Source organism: Copidosoma floridanum, unplaced genomic scaffold, assembly GCF_036245765.1.
Source record: "Copidosoma floridanum isolate Cflo_tuat_1 unplaced genomic scaffold, Cflo_Japanese_pri ptg000020l, whole genome shotgun sequence".
NCBI classification, from domain to species: Eukaryota; Metazoa; Arthropoda; class Insecta; order Hymenoptera; family Encyrtidae; genus Copidosoma; species Copidosoma floridanum.
In genome coordinates this window covers 25,354,674-25,372,708 of record NW_028321897.1, presented here as the reverse complement: position 1 = coordinate 25,372,708, position 18,035 = coordinate 25,354,674, and the positions used below count along the sequence as shown (strand labels likewise).

General features: G+C 38.4%; 1 protein-coding gene across 6 annotated transcripts in view; it reads left to right on the top strand.

Annotated features, from left to right (window-relative positions):
- Wdr33 (WD repeat domain 33) overlaps nt 1–18,035 on the top strand; it is a 312,953-nt gene that overhangs the window by 186,292 nt on the left and 108,626 nt on the right. For all 6 annotated transcript variants that reach the window (XM_089593911.1, XM_089593910.1, XM_089593909.1 and 3 more), the window contains exons 5-6: nt 13,137–13,234; nt 13,301–13,661. In XM_089593911.1, the coding sequence (XP_089450037.1) occupies nt 13,137–13,234; nt 13,301–13,661 (459 nt within the window). The remainder of the gene's footprint in view (nt 1–13,136; nt 13,235–13,300; nt 13,662–18,035) is intronic.

Here is an 18,035-nt window from a genome sequence, read left to right as displayed (position 1 = left end):
AAAGTGACATTAGAGGTCTGAGACCTGGATGCCATTGTAGAGGAAGATGAGGTCAAAGAAGCTTTCACTAGGACTCTTGGACATCAGAGCCAGAAGCCAGAAGTTGCTCTCTTGAAGCCAAATGCCAGAGGACAGAGGCTGGCTTTAATAAAGGTGGACGAAGCATCTGCCAGACTAGTAGAAAAGGAAGGCAGGTTACGAGTTGGCTTCGTAAGCTGCCGAATTCGAAGAAGAATCGAAGTAACAAGATGTTTTAAATGCCTGGGATATGGACACGTCTCGGGCAACTGTAAGGAAGAAAACAGATCCAAGCTTTGCTCCCGGTGTGGAAGCACAAACCACCGGAAGAAAAAGTGCCTAGGTCCAGCACGGTGCTTTCTTTGCCCAACAACGGACAACAAGCACAAAGCAGGCAGTGGAACCTGCCCTTTATTCAGAAGAGCCCTGAAAGAGGCCAGGGATAAGGCCCAAGCAGGGTCAAAATAAGGCAGAAAGGCCTTGAGTGGAAAGACAGGCTTATGTGGACCTACGCTGCGCTGGGTATTTTTTACCTATCAGCAAGGGAAAGCATTAAGCTTATAGTTGTGCTGGCTGAGTAGGCGGCCTACTATAAAGTGCTAGACAGGGTGCTGGTCTTCAGGGACCCCGAATTCTTTTCAGGACTCGAGAGCATCAGCACCTCTAGCAAATGGTGGCGAGTTAGCTCGTTAATGCTGTGAGACGCGATGGTCTCCCTGGTGGCTCCACTCCGAAGTAATGCTAACGCGGTTCCGAGGTGGATCAAAAGCAACGCGGCATGGGGGGGGGGTTTTAGTGGGTATGGGTGGTCTTATAAAAAAAATCCACCGAGTCCCACACTACCGCTGTTCCTGCGGTGTGCCTCAACGCATTTTCCCTCCCTCCACAAAAAAAAAAAAAAAAAAAAAAAACTACTACTACTACTACCCGGGTGGGGTTTTCGCTAGTTCCCCCATACCGGGCGCTTACCCGGGTGGCGGATAGGGGCATCCTCTTAAAATAAGAGATGACGATGGGCAGCTGGGGTGGCTCTCTGTGGTGGTGGTCTAGGGCGTGGATTGGGGGGCGTGTGTGGCGTTGGCGTGTGTATCTGCGGCGAAGTGGACTAGTGCCTCATGCCTCCATCGGTGTGGATGCATGGGCCGGCTCTGCTTGTACTTCTTGTTCTTCGCTTTTTGCTGCTTCCGTGGGTGGCACTCCAATGCTTGATTTGGGCCAACAAAAACTAGCACCCGTCGTGTATAGAAGTAAGCAGCGATCAAAACATTCTTCTCAGATACATGCATCACACACTCTTACTAAACAAACACAGGGACACATACGGATTGTTCTGGGTTGCGTGTGGCGGGACCTTTTTCGGGCTTTCGTGGAGGGCCTGGTGGCGGGTGAATCCAGATGATGAGGCCCAGGTTAGTCTGGGTAACCACATCTGATATGGCTGTACGACTTATAAACAAAAAAGACGTGGTGGGCCGACTAATCTAGGCTTTTCACCACTGAGGATGCTATATGGCAGCACCTTAGTGCCTTACGCCAGCCCGTTTCGTTGGGTTGTCTGTGCGGTCGTGGGACTGTACATCTGCCGCTGGTCTCGATGAGATGACCGTTGTGTACCAACAAATACATACATTACACACGAACATCATTTTTACACTTTATACTCAACGCCAGGGCAGTCTTTGCTAGTGGGACTGAGGGAGAGTGGCGACTCTCGATCGGCCCGAGCAAGTAGCGGTTTTCTCTGGTAACAAAAAGGGCTGCCGCCCTGGTTTCAAACCCTTTCAAATACTTATTTCTAGAAAGAGAAGGGTAGTGCTAGCCTTCGCGGGTCAGTACGACACTAAAAAGATGCCAAAATAAAGATCGTCGATTCAAAACTAGTTCCCTCCGGTGGTAACCTCTCCTAGGGAAACTGCCGCTAATTCCGATCCAGTGAAAGCTCGGGTGATTGTTGCAGGCACTACGGATTATAGGGGGCCACAAAGACGTGTCTTATGGCCATCAGGAACTGCTAAATGTTACATGGCCCTTTCTTACGGACAAAGGACGAAGAGGAAGCCTGTCGAGCATAGGCACTAACGACACCGAGGACAGCAACGTGTCGATATTAAGCCACCAGACCCAGTGTAAGCTTGCCTATCTAGGAGAGAAGGTGCTAAGCTTAGAGTTAAGCGACAGCAATTGGCTGATAAAGTTCAATCAGCAACGAAAGATATTACAGAAACGCTACAATTAATCAACGATAAGTACGGCAACACAGCGAACGCTGTTAAGAATGGGCTAAAAGCTGCGCTTGGACACCTTCAAGTGGCAGAGGTGCTGAGAAAAGGCTTTTTTTATGAAGAAGAAGTGTATGCAAACGCTTGGAAGTTGTCATTTGAATCCTTGCCGTGTAGGGAACCAAGGCGAGATAAGTTCTAACGGCAGGCACAGAAAAGAACCCTGAACACTGCCCTAAAGGAAATAGAACGGAGTAAAAGAAACAGGAGCCCATCGAACAGCTCTGAAAAGTGCCAGCAGGCTTTGTTTTTAAAGAAAAAGAAAACAGGCAGTGGAAAACAAGAGGAGACTTACATGAAAGCTAATACAAGCCAGAAAAAAAAATTCAATGCCACAACAACAGTAGTAGTAAGGATGGCCCAAGAACAAACCTTTGCAAAGGTGCTAAAGACGATGAAGGCGAACTCTGACCCCCATAAGGCTAACTTGGCAGTCCAAAGTGTTGTCACTACAAAAAAGAAAGACATACTTATCAAGGCTAAGGGCGTAGAATTGCTGTTGCATTCTTACAGTAAATTAAAAAGTCGGTAGCCAAACAGGGTACTGTCAAAATGAGCAACAGAAAAGTGATATTTGAGGTCCCAGACCTGGATGCCATTGTAAGGGAGAATAAGGTTGAAGAGAATTTAGCTAGAACTTTTGAACATCAGAGCCAGGAGCCAGAAGTAGCTCTCTTAATGCCAAATGCCAGAAGGCAAAAGCTGGCTTTAATAAAGGTGGACAAAGTATCTGCAAGACAAGTAGAAGAGGAAAGCAGGTTACGAGTTGGCTTTGTAAGCTGCCGAATTCAAAGAAGAATCGAAGTAACAAGATCTTACAAATGCCTGGGATATGAACACGTCTTAGGCAACTGTGAGAACGAAAACAGATCTAAGCTGTGCTTCCGGTGTGGAAGCTCAAACAACCGGAAGAAAGAGTGTCCAGGCCCAGCACGGTGCTTCCTTCGCCCAACAACGAACAACAAGCACGAAGCAGGCAGCGGGAGCTGCCCTTTATTCAGAAAAGCCCCGAAAGAGGTGAGAGACAAGGCCTAAGCATGATCAGAATAAGGCCAAAAGGCCTGGAGTTAAAAGACAGGCTCATGTGGACCCACGCTGCGCTGAGTACTTTTTACCTATTAGCAAGGGAAAGCATTAAGCTTATAGCGGTGCTGGCTAAGTAGGTGGCCTACTATGAAGCGCTTGACAAGGTGCTGGTCCTCAGAGACCCCGAGTCCTTTGTAGGACCCGAGAGTATCAGCACCTATAGCAAATGGTGGCGAGTTAGCTCGTTAATGCTGTGAGACGCGATGGTCTCGCTGGTGGCTCCACCCTGAAGTAATGCTATCGCTGTTCTGGAATGGATCAAAAGCCACGCGGCTTGGGGGGGTTTTGACGGGTATAGATGGTCTAATAAAAAAATCTACCGAGTCCCTCACTACCGCTGTCCAAGAGGTGTGCCTTAATGCATTTCCCGTCCCTCCAAAAAAAAAAAAAAAAAACTACTACTACTACTACTCTTCTACTACTACTACTACTACTACTACTACTACTACTACTACTACTACTACTACTACTACTACTACTACTACTACTACTACTACTACTACTACTATTACTACTTAGGAATAGCTTCGAGGAAATAGCGCTGATCCTGCAGGTGAATCTTGATAGGACCGTGCTCGCGCACGATTTTCTGGACCAGTTTCTCCGTGCCCGGGGTGTGGATATGCTCTTTATAAGTGAGCCGTCCCGCACGCTACCGGGCTGGGGCCGGTACTGCGACAGAACAAAATGCGCAGCCATCCTGATTCGCATCGAGAAGTTCTCTGTATCTGACACTGGAGGTGGAGACGGGTTCGTGTGGATCAGGTGTGGGAGTGCTTTCTATGTGAGTTGCTACATATCCCCTAACATTTCGATTGGTGTCTTTAGAGATCGGCTTGCCGAACTCGAGGATACCGTTTGAGTGTGCAGGGAAAGTGGTGATGTAGTCGTGGCCGGCGACTTTAACTCCAAGGCCATCGCTTGGGGAAAGCCGAGAACCGACCCCAGAGGACGGGTGTGTTAGAGAGGGCTGCAAGGCTGGATCTCATCGTCATGAACTCTGGTGGTTCAGCAACGTTCAGGCGACCTGGCAACCGGAGAACGATCATCGGTCTCACGCGGTTGTCTTTAGAAATGGTGGTGCGAGTGTCTGACTGGCAAGTCCTAGAGGATAACACGGCCAGTTATCACCAGTATGTCAGCTTCGTGGTAAACGAGGATCATGGTGCAGGCTCGTGAGATGTAATCCGAAGGCGCGTTGCCGGGTGGAACGTGGCAAAACTCAACTGAGATTTTCTGCTGGAAGCCATGGTTAGCGCGCCTCCTCCAGCTGATTTGAACAAGATCAGAAATCCAGCGGAGGCCGAGCCACTCGTGAGCAGCACTACGAGACGTGTCAAGGAATAGTATGATGCGTGTATGCCTAAAAGGTTGGCCAGAAGGGGTCGAAGTTCGTGCTACTGGTTGACCGATGACATGACTAACTTGCGTGGAGAGGCGCAGCATCTACGGCGTCTTGCACAGCGACACAGAACTCGCGAAGGCGCTGGGGCAGCTGTTGACGCGTACAAGGAAGCAAAAAAAGCGTTGGTGAGGGCGATCAAGGTGAGATAGAACCGATGCTGGTGCAAGCTCATCGCAGAGGTTGATGAGGACACGTGGGGCCTGGACTACCAGATCGCGTTAAAAAGGCTTCGTGCTGCGGACCCGACGCCGCCGATGGGACCTTCCTTTTCGGAGAGGGTGGTCTCTTGCCTTTTTCCAGATCATTCCGCTAGGAGGTGAGATGACATAAGTGTAGGACAAGTGCCTCTCTTTACGCTCGATGAATTAAGGTCGGTGGCATCGGAGACGCCGGGGCGAAAGGCTCCTGGTCCTGACGCACGAAATGGTGCCGTCCGAAGTCCTCAAGATCATAGCTGCGGCGAAGCCTTACGTTTTGTTGGACATGTTTAATGCGTGCCTGAGCGTTAGACTGTTCAGCGAGCGTTAGAAGATCCAAAAACTGGTTTTTCTGGATGAGGGCAAACCACCACCTCTGGTCCTGTCGTCATTCCGATCCTTAGGTATGTTGGAAAATTGTAGAAAAATGCTTGAAAGACTAATAAGAACTCGCTTAAGAGGAGATATAAAGCCTTTCTGAGGATCAGTATGGGTTTCGAAAGGGGCATTCGACGCTTATGGCTGTGACTGAGATTCTTGAGTCGGTTAAAAAGGCAAAGAAACCCTCTTATAAGACGAGGAGCGTCTGTGTTCTGGCGACGCTCGACCTCAAGAATCCCTTTAACTCGGCAAAATGGTCTGACATAATAAGGGCAATAAGGCGCCAGAATGTACTGGTTTACCTGAGAAAGAACCTGGACAGTTATCTCCAGGACCGAGTACTCCGGTACGATACAAATGACGATACAAAAGTGAGGCGTCTGATGTCTGGGCTGGCGCAGAGATCTGCCCTTAGACCTGACCTCTGGAACCTAGTCTATGATAAACTTTTGCGCCTTGAAATGCCTCCGGGGGTCAAGCTGACGGGCTTTGTTGACGACATAGCATTCTACGTCACAGCGAGATCGCGAGAGGAGACCGAGCGCAAAATACGGTGGGCGGTCGCGATAGTGACAGAGTGGCTCCGGGATCACGGTTTTGAGCTAGCTGTTGGAAAAACGGAGATGGTCGTCCTCACCAGGCAGAGATGGTTCGGGGGTAACTTTCGCCTGAGTGTTGCGGGTAAGGTTATCTGCGCGAGTCCGGTGGTGCGCTATCTCGGAGTGTGGATCGATTTGCGGCTCACCTTCTGGGAGCACATTAGAAGAACAGCCGACAAAGCTGCTAGGATGTATGGGACACTCTTATTATTAATGCCAAACGTTGAGGGACCGCGGGAAGCCAAAGACGACTTCTTGCGTCGGTCTCTAACTCGATCCTTCTATACGGTGCGGAGGTGTGGGTGGACGCACTCGCGAGAAGATATGTCCGGAAGCGCCTCACTTCGGTGCAGCGCATTGAATCGCTGAGGATCGTGTGCGTCTATCGCACAGTATCCTCCACTTCCGTTCTGGTAATAGCACGAACGATTCCCGTTGTTTTGCTTTCGTTGAAGCGGCAAAGGAATTTCCTGGGCTCTGGCGACGAAAGTGATAGCGATAGGCGGGAGAAAACGTTGACGACGTGGCAACACGAGTGGAGTCGGTTTGGTGTGGGTAGGGTGACGCATCGGTTGATTCCGCACCTGTGGCCACAGGTGGAGAGAGGACATGGAGAGGTAAATAACTATCTCACCCGGTTTCCCTCCAGGCATGGCCAGTTGAATGCCTATCACCATCGCATGGAGGTGATAGCATTGACGAGATGCACTTACTGCCCTGCGTTGGATGATTAGGTTGAACATTCGTTTTTTTTGTGTGAGAGATAGTACCGTGAGCGCCAGCAGCTGATGGACGGGCTCAGCATGGCACCCGCTCCCGAAACCATTATTTCTGAGATGCTACACACCGAAGAGGGATGGAGGGCAGTGGATAGCTTTGTCGCGTCTGTCATTTAGCGTCAGAAAGAAGAGGAGAGAGCTGCCGCACAGGGAGCAGGGGTCCCTGAATAGGTCGGCAAAGGTGATTGATGATGAAAGGTAAGAAACCAGATTACAAAAAAGCACTAGACATAGGTGTCAGTCCTGAGATCTTTTCAGGACTCAAGAGGATTCGCACTCAGCAATTGGTAGCGAGCTTACTCGTTAATGCTGTGAGACGCGATGGTCTCCTTCGTAGCTCCACCCTGAAATAATGCAAACGCGATTTTTGGGTGGAACTAAAGCCACGCGGCGTGCGGGGATGGTTTAATGGATATGGGTGGTCTAATAAAAAAAATCCACCGAGTCCCACATTACCGCTGTCCCTGCAATGTGCCTCAATACATTTTCCCTTCCTCCACAAAAAAAAAAAAATAAATAAATTAATAAAACAAACCTTTGCTACTACCGCTACCACCAATTACCACTACCATTACACACAACAGTGAACTTGTTTAAACTAATAAGTGTAGGCCTTACATGCAAAATCCAGAGGAAAATCTCATAATACCTCTCACTCCTTCAAAAGTATTTTTCATTAAATGAATACAACATAACGTGGTGATTTTCCTACTTATATTTGCTGTTAACTTTTAATGTCTTTTTTTCTGAGAATTCTGGCTTACCTGTAGGCTATAAGATTGAATTGATGTATGTACGTAAATTAACAATAACGTACAGAAAAATATCAGCTGCGATTCAGATTTTTTGTTCAAAATGGACAACATAATTTTTATTCATTCTAACAGTATTTTAAAAACACCTTTACCCAGAAAAATATGCGCATTTAATCCATTTAGTTAATAGATGACCTTTGAACACCTAGAGTCACTGAGATTTCTTTTATGGAGTCATCGATACGAAGGTAGTTTATGTCAAAATATCGAAGTCGTACTAGCTAATGTATAACATTATACATGTCAGTGTATTTATAATATTACAATACTTACTTAAACCAAACACATTTTCTTAAACTAAAAAAGGAAAGACTGCTGTCATTGCGTTCGATTACTATTCTCAGGTATTAATTGCTTTCAAAATTTAGGTTTTAGAAATCCGTAAAATTCAGTAATATTGTAATGAAAAAGTCTCTTGTAAAACCTGACAAAAAAAACTTATTTATTACAAGAGAAGATCAGATTTACTATATAATTAATAGTCTTATAAATACAAACTGACTGAAAAAAAAATTTATTACCCTTAAATATTCTTTTCATATTTGAAAATGATATTTTATTTTCTTTGTGCTTTTTTTTATAAGTTTCTTGCAATTTTAGTTCGTTAATATTATCTACCCTAAGAAAGAACCTAAGTGAAAGGATAGTATATGATAAAAATTGTTTTTGAAAATGGAATATGAAAAAGTAGGAAACTTTTAATGTAATTGACATTCATGTATTGAACATTTCATCTGCATACGTTAAAAAAGAAAAGGTTTTATAATTTATTGAATTGAAAGTACACTAATACTTGCAGTATACGTAAAATGTTTTTTGAACGAAAAGTATTATTTGTAAAATTTTTAATTGAAATATAAAAAATTTTATTTACCTTATTATAATTACTCTTGCTCGGTTGCATTCGTTCCAATTGTTTTCACGCACTCTGTAAAACATTTGTTTATTTATAACCTTTTCGTCCAGTTTAGGCATATGCAATATCTTCATCGCTACCTTTGCCCCATATTTTGCTTACACGTATCCAGTAGTGAAGCACCAATTAGCATTTTTAGTTGCTCTTATTTTTTAATTGAAAAAAAAAAGTTACGTAAAAAGTTGCCAGAAAAGTGTAACACGATTAATTTAGGGTAATTATTGGTATAAATCTGTTTCGGTAATCATTGTGCTGTGCAACTTGTCATTAAAATTACTTATTAAAAAATAGAGTTAATTCCACCCAACCTGCCCCTATGGCGCGCTTGTAATCTCAACCGTGGAAAAATATGACTAATACTTACTCTTTACGCGCCTACTTATTATGCGTCGGCAATATTCATTAATTGTGATGAAAAGAGTTGCAGGGAAGGAATACAAAAATAATATGGAAATATCTAATAGCCATATATTTTTGATCGTTAAATCAATAAAGTTTTAATGAAATAGTCTTTTTGTTCCCTTAATTTAGAAAAATGTTAAGTTGTAAGAATTTCATCGATGTCATATCGTGCATAATGTATTACATGCGAAACCATCTTTAATACAACCTGTAAGATGGATGAAATTCTAACAACGTAATAATTATAAATTAAAAAATGGGGTTGCAAAGATTATTTTTATTATTTTACGATCTAAAACATTATTGATTCCCCCATTACCTATTTATTCCTACCGTGTAACTTCTCCCAACATACGGTTTTGTTGCTATATACCCCATAAAATTGTTTAGACTCTAATAACTTTACAGTTAAAAACTTATGTCAAATAGATAGTGGGATTATTTTACCATTTATCTACTATGCAATGCTCTAAAGCCCACAAATGATTAAACTATGCGTTAAGCTTGCTGCGAGAAATATGTCCAAATCCTTCTTGAAGGTAGAGAAAAGTTAAATTTCAGGAGGTGATGCTAGTAAGTTCTTACATTATTTCACTAGGCTTGAATTAAAAAAAAATTTCTGATTAAATAAAAGTTTAAAATATTTTTAAATTTATAGACGAAAGTAAAAACATGTAGCGTATCTAAGTCGATGGATACATATATACAGAATGCAAATTTTTTTTATTTAGAGGTAAAATTCTATATAGACTGAGAAATAACAGCGATAAATCAAGTCAGAAAAATGAATAAGGAAATTACAAAGTTAGTGCTAAACATATGTAAACAAATTATATACTAATTGAATTGAAAAAAGAAAACAAAAAATAAAATACAAGTATTATAAGAATTTAACCTAGAGGGAGGAGAATGCAGGGGTATCAACACATAGACAGACTTTATCTTTGAGGGAACACCTGAAAAAAAATAATTGTATGATTGGAGATAAGGGCAGAGAATTATGATAGGAAAGTGATAAGCTTTAAAAGCCGTTCATTACAGTTAGAGGGGAAGAGCAGAAAGTGCAGTGACGGGGGAGTGAGCATGCGGCAGCACCTGCAACTATTTTTCATGCATTTGTATACTTGTATATAAGTGTCTGACACTGTTTTTTTATTTAATTGCTAAGATAACTTGTCAGTTCCTCTAAAAATTGAATACAATACTAGTATTATAGTATTGTGTGATGCAAAAAAAAAAAATTTTGACGAATTCTACTACCCATTTTTTATGAATTTCATTTTTACGACTTTTTCACAAAGTTAAGTGTTAAATTAAAGTTTTTTCAATATTCAGTACCTAAGAAACAGTAGTGTGAAACGATCTTACATGTGACTTTCTAACATCATTACGAATATCCTGTTAAAACTTTAGGAAGATTGTACCCAAAACGCTATGTATTATGAATGACCTTAAAGATATTTTTATATCTTAACATATAGAGAGTTACTGATTTAGGAATGAGTACCATGAGATTTGGGTAAGAGCTTTACTACACAGACTAATAAATTATAAAATATTGAGATGAACTATTTTAGACGTAAGAGCTATAATACTCCAGATGATGTATCTTCAAGTAGTAAGTAACGCATCGTAAAACTGTAGTAAATAATTTTCAGATGCTGAAATGCAAATGTACTGAGGTTGAAAAACAGAGACAGAGAAGAAATCGCTTATCATGAACTCTGGGTACCAAGACCACAGCCCTTTAAGATACTTAAACAGTTTGAACATAATGGTATTATATTTTTATTTAAAGTGAAATCAAACTGTTGAACTACAAATGCAATTGATACAAAAATTGCCATCAAGAAATCGTACCGTGAGTGCAATGAAAATACAAAATTTAGAGTCCTTATTTTAAAATCTTGATTAAAAACTCTAATGTCTTGAATAGTTTCTTTCGATGTAACATCGTTGTTAATGTACCTACTATGTGACTTGATTTTGAATAATCTAAACTATGTATTTATGGAACTACTTCAATAAAATAACTTAATCATTGTTGTTACTAAGAGCGCAGGTATGAATAAAATTTATATCTTTCGCTAAGAGAAAGCTGGTACGTGTACAAAGCATGCGCGGTAAAAGCTATACACACACATCTTAAGATATTATATAGTTATTTGAGTGTGACGCAGACAATCACCCCATAGACCTTCAAATACCCCTCCACAACCCCCCACAATTAAAGGAAAAATTCTTTTAAAATCGAGGATTTAAGCGATAAGTTATTTGTAAAATTGAATTTGATTTACTTTTTTTTTAATCAAATTTAGGTTCGTTGACTTTTTTTGTTATATATTTGTGAATAATTTTTAGCGTTTATAGCGCACTTTGCGCTAACAAGAGGTTTCCGACAGAAATATTTACAGAATTCTCCATGCAAGTGGATGGTTTAAGTTTAACGTTATATAATAATCTCTGTAGACAGTAAAAAAAAAGATTTCCTACACCCAAACTATTATCTGATTACTACTTATTTCGTACCAGGAGTACTGAGTCTGGTGCATAGAGAATTTTAAACATAATAAAATGTTAGTGCACGTAGGCCATTCGAAGAGAACAGGAATTTCAATGGTTAAAGTAGGGGAAATAATTATGCACCCAATAATAATTATAATAATCAGTGACGAGAAAATAATTATAATAATTACGTGCCCGGTAATAACAATTATAACAATTATAATCAGCAACGAGAAAACAATTATAACAACTACGCGCCCGGCAATAACATTTATAACAATTACAATCAGCGACGGGAAAGTAATTATAATAACTATGGACCCAGGGAGGAGCGGCGTTGGCTCAGTGGTAAGCGTGCTTATTACTGATACAACGCTGTTCTAGGGGTCGTGGGTTCGATTCCCGGTGAATGCAGATTTATTCAAAAACTGTTTTTACCGGAAAAAGTTCCTATGAGCCCCTCATTGTTTCAGGGCGGCCGTGCAATTTTCCTTCAGAGTGATTCCACGGTTTTTTTTCTTGCTCCACAGGTCTTCGGACATGGCTGAATGCTGAACAGTTTTAAGGCTGTCAGTAGGTATTAGTGGATCTGATTCCAGGCAACAGGCAGGTATTTCCAGCTTTACCGGTGAGGAGTGGCCCCTCAAACATGGGGCTTCTTTGGGGCTTCTTCGGGGATCTCTGGGGGAAGACCACATAGTTGTGAGTTGACGTGATGCACCATTGGTGCAGAAAGTGCCAGCTTAACTAGCAAGGTGTAAGATCGGTGATGCTCACACTGTGCCCATCGTATCATAGGTAGGATGTCTATGAAGGGATTGGTAATTAGGTGCAGAAATGCACCCCCACTCATAGAAAGTGAGTGAGTGGCCCTGGTGACTACACCAACAGACTGCGAAAAAAAAAACCTATCTTCTGAAGTATGAAGTATCTTTAGTGTGATATGTTAGACTCATATTTCTCTTATTTCTTTAGAAAGTGCTTTGAATAAGCGCCTTTTAGTTTTTTTCCCACGTTACTCATACCTTCTACAATTGTATGTCCGATGTGAAACTATCAAGTGTAATAGCTGGGTTTTTCTGTGAAAATAGTATTTGTTTAATTCATTTTCCACTATTAAAAACTTATCATCTACTCAATACCTTAGTAGTATGATGACCTGTCTATAGAAAGCGTTAAATGAATTAGTGTCATGTTGTTTCCCTTATTTTTATTTATCTCATTTGTTGGTCATTGATTCTCTCTTTTCCATCATACCCGTTAAATTTACTGTACTATGAAAATTTGCTATTTTGACTTAAAGAAAAAGTGGTTTGAAAAAACCATTTTGTGATTTTTAATTGATTATAAATATGTATAAAAAGATTTCACAAATGGTTATACTGCTGCGTAAAAAATGCTGATCGAAATCTATCTGTATCTGCATTGTATGAACTGATGTAGCCGTTTGATTTTGATTGCTTTAATTGTTTGAGGTGCAATACAAAATGTATGCTTTAAGTGATTCAAGTGATGTTTTCAGAAGTAAGAAGAGAAAGTTAATTTAAATAATATATTAATTATAGAATATACATAAAGTTATTTAAAAAAGTTTATATTACCAATAATGTAAGCTCATACACAGTTAAAACTTTATTTGTTGTTTATAGAATCTCATTTTTCTCTGACTAGTGTAAATGTGAGATGCGCATATTCAAAACTAAAATAAGTAACAATAAATAAAACAAACTAGTTACTAGAAACTTTCTATTCAGCTTTAGTCCCACCGATCATAAACTGGCTACATGTAGTGATGATGGCACTGTGAGAATCTGGGACTTTCTACGTTGCCACGAAGAAAGAAGTCTGCGAGGTAAAAACTTTTTTTGCATGTAAAAAAATTACAATTATTTTATTTAGTTACTTTTTTTATTTTTAGGTCATGGAGCAGATGTAAAATGTGTACATTGGCATCCACAAAAAAGTCTTGTTATTTCGGGTAGTAAAGATAATCAACAACCAGTAAAATTGTGGGATCCGAAAATGGGACAATCACTAGCTACTTTACATGCACATAAATCGACTGTTATGGATGTTAAATGGAATGAGAATGGTAACTGGCTCATAACTGCTTCTCGAGATCATTTACTTAAACTTTTCGATTTGCGGAACTTGAGTCAAGAAGTTCAAACCTTTCGAGGTCACAAAAAAGAAGCTTCTAGCGTCGCTTGGCATCCTAGTCATGAAGGTTTATTCTGTAGTGGTGGAAGTGATGGAGCGATTCTTTTTTGGCATGTAGGGTACGTAACTTTTTTTGTATTTACAAAATTAATTACAATATATATATGTATGCAGTTCTCTTATAGAATACTCGCAATCAAAGTAATTTTTATCCAAGAACTTGCAAACTTGTTGTTAAGTTCAAAACTTCCAGATAACTTTGAAAGATAGTCATGTCTTCTGCATGCTGTGCTTGTCACGCTTGTGCTTTTATCGATTTTTCAAGGCCCAATACGCTTATTAAAACGTAAACTAGTGCACACGTACCTTTACTTCTTAAAGTTCTTAGAAACAAATGAAACTATTAAATGGCATGATGTAGTTGCGAATAAAAATAAGTTCTATTATTGTCAGAATGGCGTACCAAAAATGAAAAGGTTTCATGGCTTATGTGGTTCGTTATGGTTTGAAGCTCTCCGAGCACACCTTAAGTCCATATATGGGCATATCCACTGAAAGTGGGACTCTTTTCGCCTGAGCACGCTGTGTTTAACTCGCTCATAATAGCTGGAAGATAACTAAAAAAAAAAAAAAAAAAAAAAAAAAAAAAGGTGTGTCTCGGGACCCTCGGAAGTGAAACTTTCAACTTAAATGTTATTAAACTCGGTGTAACAGAAACTGAGAAAATTAGAATACACCTTATTTTAATAGGTCTTTAAGGATTAAATATTAAAATGGTAAAAATTTTATTATTATTGCTTGCTTAAGCACGCGCGTAGATAAAATACATAAACTTATACATACCACTTATGTTATACGTGATTCGCGCATTCTAAGAACTTGCTACTGAATGTTTGCTACTATATATTAAATAATAGATGTACTAATTGTTGATTATGTAATGCAGAGTGGAACAAAAATTTCCACTATACTGTACCGAAAAAAGGTAATTATTATTCATTTATTTGATATGACACCATATATATACATACAATAAAGTTAAAAGCATTTTATCCGACAAATACATTTTTTTTTTTAATTTTGGCTACCATAAAAGTAAAATAGTCTTCTCTGTCTGATTAAGATTAAGGAGAACAATAGACATACACTGTAAAAAATGCTGTAGTAAAATCACTATGCTCAGCATAGGTAAAGTAAAGAACTATGCTCAGCATAGAGATTTCACCATCGGTTAGTAAAATGTTTTTCCCGGATGGTAAAATTAAATGTCAAGACAGTAATTTTTAGCGAAACCGAAATCTTCAGGAATTTTTTGCGATCGCGTAGTAATTTTACCATCCCAAGCGTAAAAATCATATCTTAGAAATGAGAAGCACTACCGTAATGTTCATAGTTCCATTTCAACCAAAAGGGTAAGGTTATTATATCTTCATATTACATATACATACATATTACTTTCACATTTATATAAATATCTGTATTACTGTGTCTGAATAACATTTGTAATTCTGCATAGGTTCATTGATAGGCTGATTTTTATTTTAAAATTTTAATAAGAATTTCATTTTAGATATTTAAGTAGCTTTTTACAAACTATATTTTTGTCAGAAAAAATTGTTTCATTATTATAAACATTTAGCTACACAAATTCAAATGTACTGTTAACATTATATTTAGCTAGTGGTCTACTAAAGTGTATACCCACGAAGTCATAAATGATACATAACCTGAAAAGTGTTTACTTTCCAGAATGCTTTCGCTATATATACAATGTACCTAATATTTACTGATTACGAATTTGTAAGAGCACAGATGATAAATTAACTTTTATTCCTTATCACAGTTATTGATTATAGTGCGAGAGCATGAATCACGAACCGTGAATTAGGTAGAAATATACATGTACATCAATGTAGTCAATGCGAGATTTCCTTACCCCCATCAAGAGTAATAGCTGCATGTAACTTTAATACTAGATATTACTTTTACTATCTCGTGTTATTTGGATCACTGTACTTTTACCATCGGAGCGCAATATTACCATCATTTCGTATTTTTCCGAGGGATGTTAAACGTATTTTCACTATTGGAACGTAGAATCTCCATTGTCTTGTAATTTTAATAGCCGATTGTATTTATCATGCAGCTAGTAAAATTGATATGCTGAGCATAGGTCTCACTGTTACCTATGCTGAGCATATTAATTTTAATAGCAGATAGTAGTATCAATACATTGCTAGTGAATACGATGCTCAAGACATAGTTTTCGCTATCAGATATCATAATCACTGTGCTCAGGATAGTAAAAAAGTTACTATCTGCAAGTGATTTTACTACAGCATTTTTTAAAGTGTAGCTATTTTCCATTGTAAAGTTGTAATTTTTGATTCAGCTCATTTTCTATGATTATTTACAATTTCATATTAAAATTTACCCATGCTTAGAACTAATTTCTACTAATCTTAAAATTAATAATAAGAATACAGCTTTTGGTCATGTGACAATTATTCATATGAAACATGATAGAGAGTAGAAAATAAATAAACTTATTGCTAGGATTTGAAAAATGTATCTTTGCTTTTGAGATATGACTTATTATTTTTACTATTAAAACAATTAGAGCGAGTAATTGAATTTATCGACATTTCCCATCCATAACGAGAAACGTAGCAATTAAGAAAAAGTGCCTTCTCGACCAGGATTTGTACCTAGAACTCTTTTCTTGTCAGAAAAGTGCGTTATCAATTTCGCCATCAAGATCTTAGTGCCTTCTCTTCTCAAATGCTACATTTTATATTTTTGGCGATTTTCCCGTCCAGAACCTCCTAGACCATTATTTAAATATAATTATGTATGATTGTTAATATTTTCATTAATAATTATTTTTTGATCACTATTTAGGTTAGCAAATAAATCCTTAAAATTTGTTCCTAAATTAATTATAGTTTTATTGTCCTGTTATGTATGTTATCAACTGTTGTCAAAGTTTTACAAGATTTAGCTCCACTCGCCCGATTTAAAATTAATTGAGAAAAAAAACGCTCAGCGTCTTTAGGTGACACTAAATTTAGTCACCCTAAGTTTTTACTGTCGAATTGAAACAGTTATATTTTGGGATATTCACGTATCTAATTTTTTTTCGAAACTATCTATTTTATTCAATTTAAACGAAGCCGTTTTAGAGTTTTCTATTGCTTTAAACAAATTTTTTTCTTGAAAAACTATTTTTTATATATTTTCAATATGTACTAATACATTAAATACAGGATTACGTCCACACAGACGGAACTCTTTTAATTGCCATGCTGCTTCCATAGGGCTGAAATAGTGGCCATCTACATACTCTGATATTTCAAAAAAAAATTTCTATATTGTTTTTTTTATCACTTGTATCTGTTTTTGTTATTTTACGTTATGCACTGTCTCCTCCTTTATGAACATGATCAAAAATACTAGTACATGATTTATTTTTTAGATGAATGGTTACAATAGTATTAGTGAGATCATTCTCTTTTTTGAAATTAAATGGTATAAACGTAAGCAATAACTTTTCCGAGCATATTATGTTTAGTTATACCGTCTAAAATTAATTTCAATTTTGTATGAAATAATCTAACAGTTACATTCGGTATATCACTTGGAGTAGTACCTTTAGGAAAGTTTTCGAAATTTGGTTTGTTTCTTTTCATTGAGGACTAAATGTTACGGTGATGAAAAAATCAAGTTGTCTAAACTTTCGAATTATTGCCCTTGCATCTTGATAGTGTTTTTGCATATACCAAGTACTACCGATGTATGTTGAAGGTAAAATAAAAATATTTCGAATTTTTTTGTTTTCAAAGTTTTGAGTTATTTGAGGTACTACGTATTATGTAATCTATTAATCTTTGATAAGATTCAATGCTTAGAATTTTTCGGTTATTGCCAAAAAAATTTATTCTATTGCTTTCTATCATAATATATGCATGCAAAAAAAAATTGTTGCGTTGTTCTTCCATCATACAGTATGACACTAAAAAGTTAACTATTTGATTGATAAGAAGTTCAATAGAAGTAATATCGAAGCCACATAAGATTGTCTGCTCTTGTTAAAAATATTTTTCTATCGTATGTACTCCATCCTACATCCCCTACTGGAAATAATGAAAGAAATACCATTGGATCGACATGCTGTATTCGGCATACAGCATCAATCATGCAACCTATAGAGGCGATAATATTCATGTAAGTTTTCCCGTTGAAATGTTGAACAATATTATTGAAGGCTTGCCACCTCAAAAACATTAATTTAAAATAGGTACAATAGTAGCGTTTATTCGAAATTTTTGTATATCAGACGGCTTATGTAACGGCATACGATTGCGAATTACTTAATTGGTAAAGTATAACGTAGAAAGCGAGATCGTTACGGGAGAAAAATTTGGTAATAAAGGTATCATTCCAAAAATTACAATAAGTACCAAAAATAATTTAGTATTACCTTTTATTTTATG